The sequence below is a fragment of the Phodopus roborovskii genome, unplaced genomic scaffold (assembly GCF_943737965.1).
Source record: "Phodopus roborovskii unplaced genomic scaffold, PHOROB, whole genome shotgun sequence".
Lineage (NCBI taxonomy): Eukaryota > Metazoa > Chordata > Mammalia > Rodentia > Cricetidae > Phodopus > Phodopus roborovskii.
Genome location: NW_026126459.1, coordinates 11,691,722 through 11,708,644, shown reverse-complemented (window position 1 = coordinate 11,708,644; position 16,923 = coordinate 11,691,722). Strand labels below are relative to the sequence as shown.

Here is a 16,923-nt window from a genome sequence, read left to right as displayed (position 1 = left end):
TCCCATGTTACCCCACAGATGGGACTCCACATGCTGATCTAGCCCACAGCTGTGTTCTCCTTCCTAAGAGTCTATTTACCTGCTAGGACACATCATCATAGACAGGGCACCTTGCAAGCAGTATATGCTCTTTTCCATGATTCCAGAGGTGGGAGGCCGAAGTTAAGGTATCAGTAGATCTGCCATCTGGTAAGGACCTCTCTCCAGGTTCATGGATAGAAGTACTCTCTGAGGTTTCTCTATCATAAGGGTTCAGAATCTATGACCTAATTGCTGAGCCTACTTCCTAATCCCATTATGTAGGGAGGGATTAAGATTTCAGTCTTTGGATAGTGGAAGCATAGATGTTCAGACCAGGATAGACTATTGCATGCTTGCTCTTTCTCTTTCAACTCTACTCATCTATTGCTGAGACAAAGTAGATCAGCAGCAGGTGCCCAGCCCAAGAATTCAGCCTCAACCTCTGTGCTGAGGCCTGTTTTGCTAAAGACCCCATCATGCACAGACAAAAAAAAAAAAAAAAAAAAAAAAAAAAAAAATGCAGCCTTGGCATTTGGAAGCCGTTGGCTCTTGTCAGGAGTCAGAATGGAGAAGAAATTGAATTAAGCGGGCAGCAGTTATAATGCAGTGTGGAGCACCAGGGAGCATCAATATTCAAGCGGAGCCCACAAGATAAATAAACATCAACGGGAGTGAGCAGGCGCAGAAGTGAGGAGCACTGACATGGAAGACTCCTAACACCCAATATGCAATTCCCATGTCAGAACCCATAAGGCTGCAAATACATCAAGCTCACAGTTACACTATTTCAGGAAATGTAATTCTATTAGAAGTTTTCCAATCTTTCCTCCATTCTTCCCAGCCTGTCTCCCAGTGCTGCCCATGGCCCCTCCCACTACATCATGCACCGGACAAGACAGATGGATAATTATACCATTAGATTGCAGTGACCAAGCTGGGCAGGTATGGGACTGGCTCTGAGCAGGTATCCCCTGTGACACCAGATACCCTTGCCAACACAGGACATGCTACAGCACAGAGCCAACAGCTGTCCATTTCCAGCCCTGCAGGGACACCTTACAAACAGCTTCCCTGCTCAACTTTGCCACATAGGATCCAGTTTCCAGGAAACAATCTTCATGTTAAGAACATCCGACTGGCTGCTGGGTAAATGGCTCCTGAACATGTCCTACTCCCTCACAAGAAGGTCCCAGCCATTAGCCATGCGGTGGCAGGCCTGGCCAGGACTAGGTCCGTCAAAGCCTCCATCATAGGAGGACTTCTGGAATATCTCACATACGGTGTTGACAGAGCATGTACAGTCTCAATTCAGTGTTTCTCACCACAGTAGCAAGCAGCCCATCCTTCTGCTACCCTCAGGGAAGGCAAAGTTTTAGGGCCAAGGAGCTATGCTTTGTGATACTGCTATGGTGACCTATGATACTGTTTATATGATAAAGCTCAGAGCCCATCACATCACACTAAGGGGAAATATGCCAACATGCTTCTAGCTAGTATAATGATAAACTCCAACTAACTGATCTCGCTGTTGCAGGGAGACTTCTTGTGCTTTCTATTCTCTCTCTCTCTCTCTCTCTCTCTCTCTCTCTCTCTCTCTCTCTCTTTCTCACTGTAAATCTACAATATAAAGTTTATAATTAAAATGCACTGGTCCCTGACTAAGGCTCCCCTGAATATGGGTCTCAGCCAGAAGGACTGAGCAGTCTAAGGGATGGGACCTCAGACAGTGGAGCCAGGATGTATCCCTGGTGCACAAAAGGACCTTTTTGTGCAAACACATCCCCCATGGAGGGATAACTGCCTTAATCAAGAGACAGGAGAGAAGCCCTAGTCTCTACTTCACATGACCTGTCAGATCTACATGACCCCAACTGGATGGCATTCCCCTACATATGGAGTTGGGGTGGGGGGATGGGAGGGGAAGGTGGTTAGAGTGCATGTGAGAGGGCAGAGAGGGTAAAAGGGAGGGAGGGAGAGGGAACTGGGATCGACATGTAAAATAATAAATTAAATAAAAACATGCTTTGACTCCAGAATTTAAGTTCAAGAACATGTTACTGGGGAAAAGGATTTCTATTTTTGTTTCCACAGAAAATGAAAAGATGTGGATTCCTTCCAGACTAATGTGGTTTGATCAAGCCAGACCGCCTGAAACAGAGTACCAGGTGATCCTACATTCAAAACAGCTGGACAAAGCAGCCTTACAGACTACAGCCAGGATTTCTGCATCTTCTTAGAATCCCCCATGACAGCGCCCCTTACCAGCAGGAAGTAGTTTGGAAAGAACGATGCCCAAATTCCCAAATATTGTCTATAAATGTTTGTTTTCATTTAAATGGACTTGGTTATAATAAATAAATAAATAAATAAATAAACAAACAAATAAATGCACTGGTCCCACCTAGACATAATGGAACAAGCCACGTGTCCCATAGCTTGTATCTCTGCTAAGGCTTGGCATCTTCCCCTGGAAGGCAGGATGGGGTCCAGGGGCTCACTACACAGCTGCAGTTCCTAGAAGAAAAAGAAAGACGCTCCCAGAAGGGCGAAGTTCCTTCCCTGACAGGCACACTGTGCTCTCTATCACAGTGAGGAGTACACTGGTCCATGTTTCAGCCCCCATGAACACAAGCGCAAGGCCAAGAGCTTGTCAAGGCAGCCTGCACATCAATGCCTGTGGTACTCACCCCATGTTATGAGCTGGGCATAGGAGATTGATGGGGAATCAGAAGCACCTGCCCCCTCCCACCCTATTGCCAATCCCGGATGTTTATAGTGGCAGAAAGGGGAAAAAGAAACAGGAAGGTTTGTTAGCATTTCAGGGGAGGGAGGAGCACAAATACACAGGGTAATCTGTGAGTGATGGCAGCCTCCGCTTGCAGCTGATTAGACAGTACAAGATGATTAGCTAATTAGAGATAATATAATCAGAGAAAAGGCCCATCTCCTCCATTCCACCTCAAAAACGTTTTTTAGAATGTTACACAAAATCAGCATCTCAAGAAGAATGCTAGAACTTTCCAATAAATGACATCGGATCTGTCAGGTTTCCAGTGGCAGAGAAAAGGTGAAACTTAAGGTGTGTCTCATACCACAGAGGGCAGGGATCAGAGATGAATGGAGCCTGAGTATAGGAGCCAGGCACAGGATCTATAGAGCAAGTGAGACCATCCCTCCTCACTCAGAGAGAGATGGTGTTTGCTACACAGGACAAACACATAGCCTGTAAAGCTAGAGCTTGATGAACCAGACATAGAAGATCTCTGTTTATCAGATTGTGCTATTAAGCAAAGGGCAAGGCTGACCACCCATCAAGTAAAGGCATAGGTAGAGAACTCCAACACAGAAAGCAGAGGGCCTCCTGCAATACATGTAACAAAAGACCAGGAACCAGAAATGCACAGGGGCAGGAAGAAGTCTGTGGAGGTGGCCATTAAACTCAATAGGGCACCAGGCCATTTTCAGTGTTAGCACTCAACAGAGAAAGCCAACTCATCACCACCAGGCTATCTCATATGCTTCCAAGAGAGTGGCTAAAATTAAAGACCGAGGATAGCAAGTGTTGGCAAGAACTCAGACCAAATGGCAGTCATGGCTGCAGGTGGCACATTAAATAGTACACCTTCATTGAGGAACACTTGGCAGTATTGATAATCACTGACTCACAGCTCCACCGCTTTGGGGTAAAAAGCACACATGGCTACCAAAAGATGCAGGTGTGTGTTCATAGCAGTTTCATTAAAATTCAGAATAACCTCTATGCCCATGCTCCATAGAGCAAACAAACACAAGAGTGTGGTCACAGAACAAAACTGTGCATTGAAAAAACAAAAACCCAAACAAACTTTTGAAACACTGCTACACTTGATGCAAAAGGCTCTCACAGAAGACACATGGTGACACTAGAAGCAGAAGGGCTGCTTGATTGATTGCCAAGGAGCAACCCCACATCCAGGAAAGCAGACATGGGGCAGCAAAGGCTGTCAGAGGTCAGAGTTCAAAGACATAGGACATGAGCACACATGAACCTATTCTATGCTTCAGCAATGTTTTTACAGGGTAATCACTTATTTTGAATCTGTAGTTTTATGGTACCACAGTGTCTACCCAGATGTTTGTGAACTTGGGTAATGATGTATGTAGATGCTGCTTCATAAGGATCATCTGAAGGTGTGGGAATACAGTCCTTATGTAGCAATTTTCTCATAGGTTAAACCTTCCATTGTGGAGGGAAGCTTATTAAGGTCAGGGTGATCTAAAGGAAGGCAAAACACTCCATTCTGTAAGGAATGAAAGCACCTCAAACTCAGAAAGCACACCACTCAAAAGCTTTAGGAAGTTCCTAAAACAGATCAGATTCATGATGCCCTCATTCTTCAAGCATATAAAAGCAGTGAGGACACTCACAGACAATCCAAGCTTCCTGGAAGGAAACCTCCACAACTGATCTAACTGACTGGATTGTTGCACCATGAACTACATTTCCCCCCAGTTTTTGTGAGCCATTACCTATGTTGGGATGAGCTTTGGAGGTATGGCAGTCTTGGATTTCTGCTTCTATAAGTAACCCCTCACCCATATTAATGTATGTGACCCAACTCCAATTCATCAAGTCGGACTTCAGTGGTACCCTTACTCGGGTCTCTTGCCAATTCCATAGCTGTAGTGAGTAGATGTTTGTCCATGACTCCACAGGAATTATATACCACACAAGGGAGGAAACCAGTTCATAGGAGATGCTGTGCTTGGGGACATCTCAAACACATCAATTACTGATGAGCTCCACACCAGTCAAAAGAGACACAATTGTCCCTCAGTACCCTCAAATACTCCTAAATCCCTAGATAATCAAATTCTTTACATTAAAAGTTGTAATATTGGCAGAAAGATCTATGCAGATCCACCGCTAAGCTTTCAATCACCCGTGGTGGATTACTTATAATACCAAACACAAAGTAAACACCATGTAACTAGTTGTTATTTCATAATGTCTAGGGAATAAAAGCATGGAAACCATGGGTACATGCTCAGTACAGATGCATTTAGAAAGGACACCTTAAGCCTACTTCACATTACATGCATGGAAAGCTCAGGTGGTTGGACTATAAATACAGCAGGTGCCTTCATACTGGGTCCTCACCTGCAGCTATGATGCCATCTCACACAGTTGTCTACCCTGAGCTCAACAGCCAGGCTTAAGCATTCCATACTGAAGGGCTGGAGAGCTTCACATTGGGAGAAGGAAATGTCTCTAGAGGAAGAGTTCTTATGGAACCCCTTGATTTACAACTCCATTATAATCCATCCCGGGATGATACACGTCTCTCGTATACCTCACAGCAATCTGTTCATACACCACAAAAAAAAAAAAAAAAAAAAAAAAAAAAAAAAAAAGAAGAAGAAAAGAAAAAGAAAAAGAAAGAAAAGAAAGAAAGGAAGGAAGAAACAGAAAGCCCGAAAACCCCATAGAACTCATACCAGAATTAGATCCCAAATGTGTACAGGAACAAGGCCAGTTCAAGGACTTGGAGTCACATTCAACCCCTTCTGGTAAGCAGGAGTACTCCCTAGGGGTGCTTCCCATGGCTGCTTGGTATGGCAGAATCCTGGGGAACTAGTGTGTCTAAGGTCATTCTCCCTCTGTGACTAGAAGACAGTCAACAGCTGAGCCTGTCTTTGGGGCCATTGCTGAAGGAATGCCCAACCCCAAGGAGCACTATACTGCAGGAGCACAAAGCTAGGTCTTCCTCAGAGGTCACTGAAACCATCTGCTCTTGCACCAATCACAGTAATGGAGAGGAGACAGCCATGTACTCATCCCACACTCAGCCACATTACATGATTAAATTTGATTTTAATATCAAAATGAAAGGCTGCCTGACTTCGATTTGCTCTTTAGCAAACTGTTTAATTTGGTCTGAAACCTCAGCTGCCATCACAGATAGCAAAAAGTTCAAAGAAGGGTCAACACTGAGCCTTGAGCCTGTTGGAGTAGGGGGTGATACCAAGCTGTGGTAGGCAGGTCTCTGCCCTCATTTACCTGCACAGTGAGTTTCTACGACACAGGCCTTGTGAGACACCTCATCCTAGGCCTAACAATACCTCACAACATGGCTCACAGTACAGTGAGGATGTAAGCAACAGTATGCCTTGTCCTCCAGGAAGCCACCCTGGCTTGCTACCTTTTCATTGACACTGTAATGTGGAACATGAATGCATTAATAAGGATGGAACCGAAGTGGTCAGAGATGGACTCAGCTTCCAGTAGGCCCATGGGGTGAGGCTGAACTCCCTCCATGAAATGATTCCCCAAGACCCTTGATCCTCTGACATAGTGTTCATGGCAAGATGCTCCACCTGCCCAAAGCTGGTGATGTTTTGTGACACCGGGGACTGTGATAGGGTGAGTAGAGGGGCTGCTCACAGTCATTGTGAAGCAGGACAATTGTCCTACCTCACTCTGAGTCTGGGGGGGGGGGTACTGTCCTGGCATAGGTATCAGGCTAACCCTTGGCTAGGCCAGCTGCACAATGTTGCCAAGTTCACTGAATGTGCTGCCTGGAGACGTGACCTGTTCCTTAGGAGAAGAGACATGGGTGCCACCTTCTCCAGGAAACTCCATTAGTAGTTCAAACTCAATCTACTGTTTCCTCCTCATGGCTCATGTCATAGTGCAGACTCTATTTCCTAAACATCTCATGCTCCCTGAGCCCCTCACTCTGCTTGAAGCCATGGTCCCCATTCTTTCTGTACCCCAATGTCTCAGACCTGGGGCAGCCCAGATAGTTCTGTGAGGGAACAGGCATTCTCAAGCTGTTTGCTTTGAGCCAACTTTATCCTATGAGAACCTCAGTTTCCCTGTCTGTAGCTTAGGGTCCCTCCAAGATGCCAGCAGCGCTTCTTTCTGGAGTGGCATTTATGAAACTGTCTGACAATGATTTATCCAAGGCCTCTGTGAGCTGGAGGGAACCAGGACAGTGATGTCACCTCCGCAGTGGCTACATTTCAAAATTAACAGTATCAAGAGCTCTGTTTCCCAGGTTAGGTGTGGCTGTGGTCTGGGATTCCTGGACATCACCTGCATTTACATTCCACTTAGAGAGTCAGGAGCTGCAGAGCTGGGCACCTTGGAACTACTTTTCCAGGTTGGTGGAGCTGTGGACATCTGCCCTGTAGAAGCCAATGAAATAGAAATCCACCATTTCTTAGCAGCACACTTGCCCCCATCCTCAGCAGAGCACCATGCATCATATGAACACCACCAGACACACTGTTACCAGATTTCCCCCACTCCAGTGTGGGTGGAACAGAGTGCAAGCAGCTTGCAACTCTGTGGCATCATGCAGGCCTCCTGAATCCTTCCGCAGGAAGTGTCAGAGTGTCCCCCACTGATGGCCATAATCAGAGCATGCAGGCTGTCACCACATGCTGGGCCCATCAGCCTTGGGTTTCCTGTAGAGAATTCCCTCAAAGACTTCTCAAAGCTATCTCTTTTTATACACACTGATTATTCCCACACACTGATTAAAACCATGAAGACAGCAGCACCTTCAGCACAGTGTGTTCTGGGCACATTAAACATCAAGGATGGGACAGGATTTACTGCAACACCAAAATGAACAGCAGGATCCACATGTTCCTGGCTGTGGTCCTGTGGGTTCACCAACCTTGTTCATGACCATGCTGCCTAGAATCCAGCTCTAATCAGGTATCACAGAGAGAAGGAACAGGGAGGAAGGGAAGGAGGAAGGAAAGAAGTGAAGGAGGGAGGGAGGGAGGGAGGGGGAGGTCAGTTACATTAGACAGCAACCATTGGAGCAATGCCAGACCCAATAAAGAGACTCCATGCAGGAGATGCTGAGTTAAAGAGACAGTCCCTCCAGGTGGGATGGAATACAGGACTAAGACACATCAAGGTTGAAGTATAATTGTGAAGTTTAACAGAAACATGTAAAGCAACACAGACCAAAAGGCAAAGCAGGGAGGGATGGAGCTCCCACACTAACCTCAGCCTCAATCAGTTCATAGATTTGGCATGAAAGAATACTTCTTGGTAAGCCAATTATTTTCATTTTTTTGAGGCACGATCTTTTGTGGCCAAGACTGTCCATAAATCCCTAAACCTCATGCACCTCTCTTCCATGTCCTGAAGTAACAGGTATATGCAACCAGGCTGGCTTATTAAAGTTATTCTTCTTGATAATACTATGCATGGGGTTTACTTTAAAAAAAATAGCTTATTTAAATTTTCTTGATGTGCATTGGTGTGAAGGTGTCAGATCCCCTGGAGCTGGAGTTACAGACAATTGTGAAGCACCATGTAGGTACTGGGAATTGAACCTGGGCCCTCTAGAAGAACAGACAATGCTCTTAACGGCTGAGCCATCTCTATCCTGGGGTTTACTTTTTAAAAACTTGTCTCTGCATGTTCAGACAGATGGGAGACATCAGTCTCTGGAGTCACTCGCAGGAGCTATCCACCCTGTGTTTGGAGACAGGGTCTCTCTGTAAGACCTGGGACCTGCACAGTAAATGAGACTGCACTCTAAAGACTCCCCAGTGTCTGCCTGCCCAACACTAAAAGTTATGACTACCACTCCTACTTTTTAAATCATGGCTCCTGGTGATCAAATACAAGGCATTTATGCCTCTGCACTGAGCCCTTTCTTAATAGAACTCCCCCCCACCAGTCCTTAACATCACTGTTTGCTATCACTGCAGAGAACAACACACTTTTATCTATACATTTTGTGCCCCCAACCTTTTGTGGAGTTTGCTGTTTGATTCTGCAGTGTATGTGGAAGCAGAGTGCATGTGCACAGGTTCAAATTTTTTCTTATTATTGGTCATCTGGAAACAAAGATAATTTTACTTTGTCCATTCTCCAATTGGAATGTTGCCTCATTCCTTCTCTTCTTCTTTGCTTTCCTCCTCCTCATCTTTCTATCTAGTTAGTCCCTCCTATACACATTTCAGAGTACAGAGAGAGCTCACCATGTCTTACTTCTAAGCTGAAGTGCAGCATCCCATCTCTCACTGCCCAGCATGACACTGGGAGCAGGATTTTCAGAGATGGACCCATCATGCTGAAGATCACTTCCTTTTTTAGTTTGCCTAAAACCTTCATTGTGAAAAGTTCACGGTTTCATCAAAATGCTTTGTCTGCCTGCACTGACACCACTGTTTAAGAGTACATTACAATGGCCTATTGCCATGTGTTGAGCTAACCTTGCATGCCTGAGAGGAATTCCATAGGGACATGGTATCTAGTTCTTGTAGCTGAATGGGGTTTCTTATAACATGAAGAGCTTTTGCATTTAGGCGTCTAAGGCCTACAGTTTTTTCTGGAAATGTCTGCTGATCCTTCCACTGTCAGGATGATATGAGATTCACAAAAAGAGGTTGTTAATTCTGTCAGCTTCTGGATACATCTGGAGATAGTATAGATTAGGTTAGCCTCTGGGCATGCCTGTGATCAGTCTCTTGATTGTGTTAATTGGAAAGGGAAGGTCCAGCCTGAATGTGGAGGAACCTTTCGTTGATGACCTAGGTAGAAGAAGTATGAGAAAAACTTTTGGTTCTTTGCCTGCTTGCTGATAGCTGCTGTTGCTATTGCTGCCACCACTGCCAGCCACTGCTTCTGCAACCTTTGATGACACCAGAATAGTTTTCTTGGTCTTCCAATGTTGAATGAAGATCAGTGGCTGTACACCAGTGGCTGTACAGAATTCTCCAGACCTCCAAGCAGCTGACTGGGAATACTGGAGGCCCATGGCCTGATAGATTGATCAGTTCCAGGGTTCTCAGCCTCTTCAGTGTGAAGATGGCCATTTGTGGACTACCCAGATTAAGTACAACTTCATTTTATAGGTTCTGTTCCTCTAGAGAACATGACCATGTTCCCAAAGGTTTGAAGACAATTGGTTCCAATTCTCTGAAGATTCAGTGATTCGCCAGAGAAATCATGGCCTGGAACTTTCCTGTTCAGCAGCTACTTGCTCACCAGTTCTTTGATTCTTCTCAACTGAGCTTGGTTGCTTGTGTCTTTCTGGGATGTCTGTGTCCATTTCCCTGAAGTCCCTTATACATTTATGTATCTCCATTGTTCTCTTTAACATCAAGAGTGATGTCTGTAAGTTGAGCAGACCTGTCCCCTGTTCCTGATGTGATAGTCTGAGCCTTCTGCCTCTCCTCTCCTACCCCATACCTTATTTCCATCTATTTACCAACTTCAGGTTAGCCAACTTCATTCTTTGTCTAGTTTGCTACTTTCACCCACACCTCTCATGCTTGCTTTCTTCTGCTTAATTTGGACCTGACCTGCTGTTGTCTTCCTAGCATGGACAGAAGGCTACCTTTGTTTGGATCACTTAATTATGGATTAGTTCATATACATAATAATACAGGCTGTGTGTACCTGTCAACTTGCAAACCTGAAAATTTCACCTGTGGTTCTCAAAAGTTAGGTAAGCCAGCTGAAGAACCTCGGTGAGGATCTAGGCTGCAGGGAGACAATGATGCCAAGACACAAAGGGGATGCCAGGCTGCAGGAAGGCTTCACAAAAAAGCATTCTGGTGCTTCTTTGCCCATAACCCAGAAATAATCTGGGGCCTTGCCTGCTGTATGATTGCACTAAGAATTTGCACTTTTCCAAAAGGCCATTATCTTGAAACTGCTCCCCCAGTGTTCACACTGAAAACCCCAATACCATGTCAAGCCATGGAGGTTCTGTCATGAGAACTGCATTCTGATCAATAGATTCATGCTGTTAGTCAAGGTTTTGGAAGAGGGTGTTTGACCCATGTTAGAATGTAGCACTCTTAGCTTCTGAGAGGCCTTGACTGATGCTGCACAGACAAGGTTGGACGTGGCCTTGCTGACCTCTGAATCAGAGAGAAAACGCATTTCTCACCCCAGAGTTTGGCTGAAGTTTCATGCCAGCTAAGAATGCAGACTTCCAATACAACTAACATTTGCTGTGAAGGTTGCCAGCATAGAGAGAATATTCCTTCTTTTTTGATTCTAATATATTTTTAATAAAGCATGGCACTCATATGCCCAGAGTTGTTCAGTTTGGTCTCCTTCTAAATGTTTCATTCATATATATGCATATATATATATTTATGATTCTTCATATATGTATGAATTTCATATATATGATCTTTCATATATATGTATTTCATATAATATGATCTGTCATATATATGACCTTATATCTATATGAATATAGATATATATCCAAATAAAAATGTTAAAATATCAAAGAATCATGTGTGAAGCCTAAGCTTGTATGAACCTGAAAATGACCTTACTCTTTTCCCCAGATTTATTTTCTGAAACAGTCAGAAATAAGATAAATTCTGTTTATCTTGCAGCAGCCCTTGTGATAAAGGGTGTTGCCAGCTGTCCAAGGGAGAAACTTCCCAATGGCCTTATTTACACTCCTTAGCCACCTTTTGTGATGTAACTGTCTGTGTGGCTACTGAAAAGACAATTAAACATCTTTCTGTCACCCTTTCTTGCAACACCCACACCCACACTTGGGTATCTTACCCTTCCTTACTTGCATTCTATTCAATTAATTCTCCTCACTAAATCTAAGTCAAACCTGTTCTTTCTGTTTGTTTCTTTGTTTTTGAGACAGGGTTTCTCTGTGTAACAGCTCTACCTGTCTTGGAACTCACTTTGTAGACCAGGCTGGCCTTGAACCAGAGATCTGCTTGCCTCTTCCTCCCAAGTGCTGGGATTAAAGGCATGCATTCTTAATGAACTCCAACTCTGCCTCAAACTGCCTTCCCTGAAATTCTCTGCAACAGAGTCAGGAATGCTGGCTTTTCCTGAGTGGAGGTCTAGGAACACTATAGGAGGCAATATGGAGCTGTGTCTCCAATCCCATCCCACTGCCACCAACAAGCCAATGGTGTGACACTTTGTCCTGGGGAGATCTGAGAAAAGACACAGCTGGATGACACAGGGACCCTGTTCTTTCATGAAATAAAGGGATTTGAGTAAGGAGACTGCCTGCCTGTCCTTTCCTCCGTGGTTGCCAGGCAACCATGTTTGGAGTCACCATGTTGAAAATTAAGCACACTCAGCCCCACACTTGCTCAGCAGTACCACAGCCTACCTCCCTCGGTGCACAGAAAGGCAGCAATGTCCCAGCACCTTGAGCTGCTTTCTGATGACACAAGCAAAGGCCCTCTGCACTCTGTGGCTTCTTTTCCTTCCCCCAGACCAGGGCTCCACAGAGCCGGGCAGGGCCCGGGCAGTGGGCACACTCAGGAGGCACACCAAGTTCTAAGGTGGAGCACAAATATCAGACAGCCACTGGGTTGCTGTGCCATGTTTCTTACACTGAGAATGGTAAGATCTGAAAGGATCTAAAGTACATAGTCTCTAAGTGACCTGTATTGTAGTGCTGAACTGCAAGGAAACATACAGGCTATCAAAGCTGTGGCCATCAAACCCTGTGGCTGCAACTGAAGTTGAACAAATCACTAGACTAAGTTCCTGTCAAGATTCTCTCTTGGTGGTCCCGGTGAAAGTTCATATCCAAGGAACCGAGACTCTCCTCATATCACCTCCTTCCCAGTTGCCAGTCACAGCTGGCCAGAGCTGAGCAGGTCCTGATGCAGAGAGAGACCTTAGTTCCATCTGGACCAGGCTTATCTTCAGGCATGACGGCTGTGCTAGGAAGGTAGTATCTCCTAAGTATCTCTCAGTTTCCATGAGCTTACAGCACATTAACCTAGGCAAGTGACAAGAGTCATCAACATCAGCCATGCAGGGAACTTGAAAACCTCCTGAGGGGGATGACATTGGCCCACATAGAAGAGAGATAAGACAACTATGGAGCACCTCTCTGTAGTTGAGGGAACTCTCCTCAAGCTGAGACTGCTTGCAACCTCACCCCAGCTTGCAAGGCTTTCAGGACAGCCTCCTTGGGTCTGGATGGGATTCCCATGGTCACTGCCTTTCAATGAACTTCAGTACCCTGAGCATTTCTCCTCCAAAGCAATCAAATTTGTCTTCATCCTCTGCCCACTGACACCTAAAAGCCATGTTATTTTATTTGGATTTCTTTCCGAACTACCCTCATGAGAACTCAGCACAGGGCAAGGAGGCAGCCCCTCTTTGCTTTGGCCAGAAAGAGAGTGTACAGTTTTCTGGTGAGAGCCCAGCAAGGGTCTGAGTCTGCAAGGTAGCACTGTGAAGGGGGCAGGACCATGTGGGATGACACTGAGCCACAACAAACACAGCCAGTGCTGCCAGGGCTAGTTCAGTAGCCCACAAAGCATAGCCCTAAGGTTAGGACTGCTTGTTGATATTTGAGTTAGAATGGGAAGCCCTGAGGCAGGTGACCAGACTGCTTTCAGCTCTCTTTTATTATGAATTCTGCAAGGTGGATCAATGCCTGCTGGTACACTGGGTCATAATGCCAGAAACTGGTTTCTGCAAAATGTTTCAGTTTAGACTCAAGGCCAGGGAAGACTTAAGGCCTATGAAGTCAGTCTCACCATCAGCTCCCTCTTTGCACAGAAAGGATCTACACTGGTGATCTCTTCTTTGCTCAAGATCCAAATACTCCTCCAGGGAAGCATCCTTGCCCAGGTGAGGTACCCTAGTGCTCATAGCACTGTGTGTGTGTGTGTGGGGGCACTTAGGGAGGCTATGTATCACATTCATTGATATTTAATCTCCTTTATACCTGCCTACACAGGATACACCTCATTTATATGAATGAATGAATGAATGAATAAATGAATGAAGAAAATTTATCAACAGTTACAAACTCAGCCAGCAAGACAACATGTGACCACCTACCAGGAGCCATGAGCTACCATTTTTGCTCCTGAATTCAGAGTCAGCATAGACCACACCAGGCTAAATATCACTGGTGCACAATGTCAGCTGGGCCACCATAGCCCAAACTATCTTCAGCAGACAAAATGACATAAAAGGAAACTTATTATGCACACAGAGCAAGAAAACAGAAAAGCAAAAATTAAATTAGAGGGCAGCCAAAAAAATGCCCACTGTGCAAAAAACTCAAGCAAACTAATTTGTTTGGCCTCCCTTGAAAATGGTGAGGTTTTAATTTGAGTATCTGAGACCCAGCTCCTAAGGCACTAGCATGCTGCTTGGGGGGAAGGGATGGGAATTTGGTTTCAGATGGGCAGATTCAGATTCAATTAGCATCAGTCCAGACCCCATCTCCCCGGGCTGATGGAGTGAGCAAGAGAAGAGAAAATGCTGTGGCTCTGAGCTCCACACTGACCCAACCTGGTCCCAGAAAAATCAATTTATGTTACCAAGAGGTTGCTTCCATTCTACCCACAAGGATCAAGCTGATGGCACCTTGGAAATTAGGGTGCACAAAACTCAGTCCTTAGACCCCCACTAGCTGTATATAGGGTTAGCTATGGACCAAGCAATTTATGGTTGCTCTGGCACCCTCTGACTCTGTCAGCATGTTCAGACTCACTCTGTACTTTACTGAGTGCTATAAGCAGTCTTCAAGCCCTTCCAAGTCGGCAGCAGGAGTTGGATACCCATGGCCGTGGGAGTCTATGGAAGATGCTAAGAGAGGTCAGGCTTCAGTAAGTTTATGATGCTTCTTTACTATATATACTCTTGGGTCTCCAGGGGAGAGCAGGACTCCAGTAAGAGCAAAGCTAACCCTGAACCTCCAAGCTATACAGGGAATCCAAGGTCTGAACTTCTTGCCTTAGTCTTAGGCAAACTAGAGCCTGGCCAGGTACCCAGCCAGCTCTGAGATTCACAGTGGACACCACCTGAGATCTAACTCAGGATGGTATCATCCCTGTTCTGACCATCCCCCAGTTCTGCTGATCCCGTTCTCAATCACCTTCCTGGCTTTGAGGAACAATGATCACACCGATGTGGCCTGGCTTTTTATAATGAGTATCTTTGTGGGCTGAGAACTCTGCTTGGAGACTTCTGGGTTTTGATACCTAGAATCATAAAGCCAGTGTCCACCACCATGTGCACTGAACATGCTCCCCATGGATACAATCACACCAGATATGCTAGCCCGTTGAAACACTGTCCAGAGGCCTTAGCCTCAGAGCATTCTGAAGAAAGCTCCTTCAGGGTGATGCCTGCTCACACAGAAACCCTCAAAAACTGGACTCAGTATCCTGAAGTGCCACTAGAAGGCTGGGAGCTCTTACCGTCCACACACGCAGGCCGGGCTCGCGTGGTGCCTGCAATCTGCCCCTTTCTGCATGCGCAGCGTGCTGTCTGCCGGGCAATCGTCCTCCGTGGCTGGCTGCTGTCCCGGTCGAGGGTCACAATCTCACAGGTTCCAGCGGCCAGTTGACCTGAAAAGAAGGAATAACCACAAGCTGATTGGCTACACCCTAGAGACTCACACCCTGAAGCCCACCCAGTCACCCACCAGCCAAAGAGATGAGGAGAGAGCTCTCTGTGACAGCTGGCTACCCATCTTCTGTATACTTTGCCAGGGATTCCAGTCAGCCTATCCCAATGGACAGGAAATTAAATGTGGCCAGTTCTACCACACACGGAAATGAAACCTCAGAATTACAGAGGAAGGTGCTGCCTCGCTATCCTCCATGAACTTTGATTTCATAGAAAAACAAAACAAACAAACACAAATCCTGCCCAGATTACAGGGTTCCCAAATCAAGCCAAGCCCTACAATACAACCTCCATCCTAATATGTCAGCGCACTACTTGCAGGATGTGCTATCTTGAAGCCACAAAATGGGATAACCAACAGTGTATAGGTTACCATATTGCAAGGAAAAAATATCCCCACCTGTGTACAGAAGCCAGGAGGGTCAGTGACTAAGTTATATATTCCTGAAGGCCTGGGCATGCTAATGCACATGGACAGACATAAGAGGTACACATAGACATACAGCAGAGATGTTACGAGCCACATCACTGGCTGGCAGATATGGGGAAAACTATACAGGGGATATTCATGTAAGAACATGCATTCCATATGGGCACAGACTTGCAGGGATGCCATATACAAAGGTAAATACAAGTTCCCACATGTACACCTACCCCCAGAATCACAAAGATTATACAGATGTGTCCATGTGCACACACAAGCTCCAAGGATTAGATTTATATGCACACAGTCTAACATGTGTGCCCATGTAGTCACACAGTTTCACATGGGTGTACTCATCTGTATTCAGGAGTGCATAGGCTACAATGATATCCCAATGCAAGCATGTGTGAAACATTGGGACCACTCAGTTAGATGCATGCTTTATGTATGTTCCTGTATAAATACACAGGTACACAAGGTATGCTCTGCTGTACTCAGGTGAACACAGGCTACATGTAAGTTTCCATGCAGACACACAGGCACATTAGGTACACTCAGCTACACATGTTCTGGGTATTGTTCTGTGTGGTGTAGATACACAGGTAAATTAGGTACACTCCGCTGCACACAGGCCCTGTACTGACCCTAGAAGGGACATGCTTCTCCAGAGCCCCAACCTCACCTCAGGAGAGGGAATCCCAGTGGTAAATAAACCCCTATAGTTTAAATTGTCACTGCATTGCCAATACCAGTAAGCACTAAAGAGCAACGCTATCCATTAAAGATAGCATGGTGCTCACAGTGGACCATAAAAATGAAAAACTGGCCACCTTGTAAGAGGAAAGAGGGCATCCTTCAGCCTGGCTGGTGATGCTACATTCATCCCAGCATGGTGAGTCCAAGGCTCCTCCATCATGCAGCTTCACAACCTCATTAGGATCAATTCACAGAAAACCTGGGATATGTCACTCACTCATCACCAGGCTCTTCCATCCCCTCAGCACACAGTAAGTACCTACTACTTGCTGCCCTCTGTGGGCACCAGGAAACCTCCCGGCACATGGCATACCTC

At 45.6% G+C, this 16,923-nt stretch overlaps 1 protein-coding gene across 1 annotated transcript in view; it reads right to left on the bottom strand.

Annotated features, from left to right (window-relative positions):
• The window catches only part of Tafa5 (TAFA chemokine like family member 5), a 128,215-nt gene that overhangs the window by 53,526 nt on the left and 57,766 nt on the right, over nucleotides 1-16,923 (bottom strand). The window contains exon 2 of the mRNA XM_051189574.1: nucleotides 15,217-15,366. Within this exon, the coding sequence (XP_051045531.1) occupies nucleotides 15,217-15,366 (150 nt within the window). The remainder of the gene's footprint in view (nucleotides 1-15,216; nucleotides 15,367-16,923) is intronic.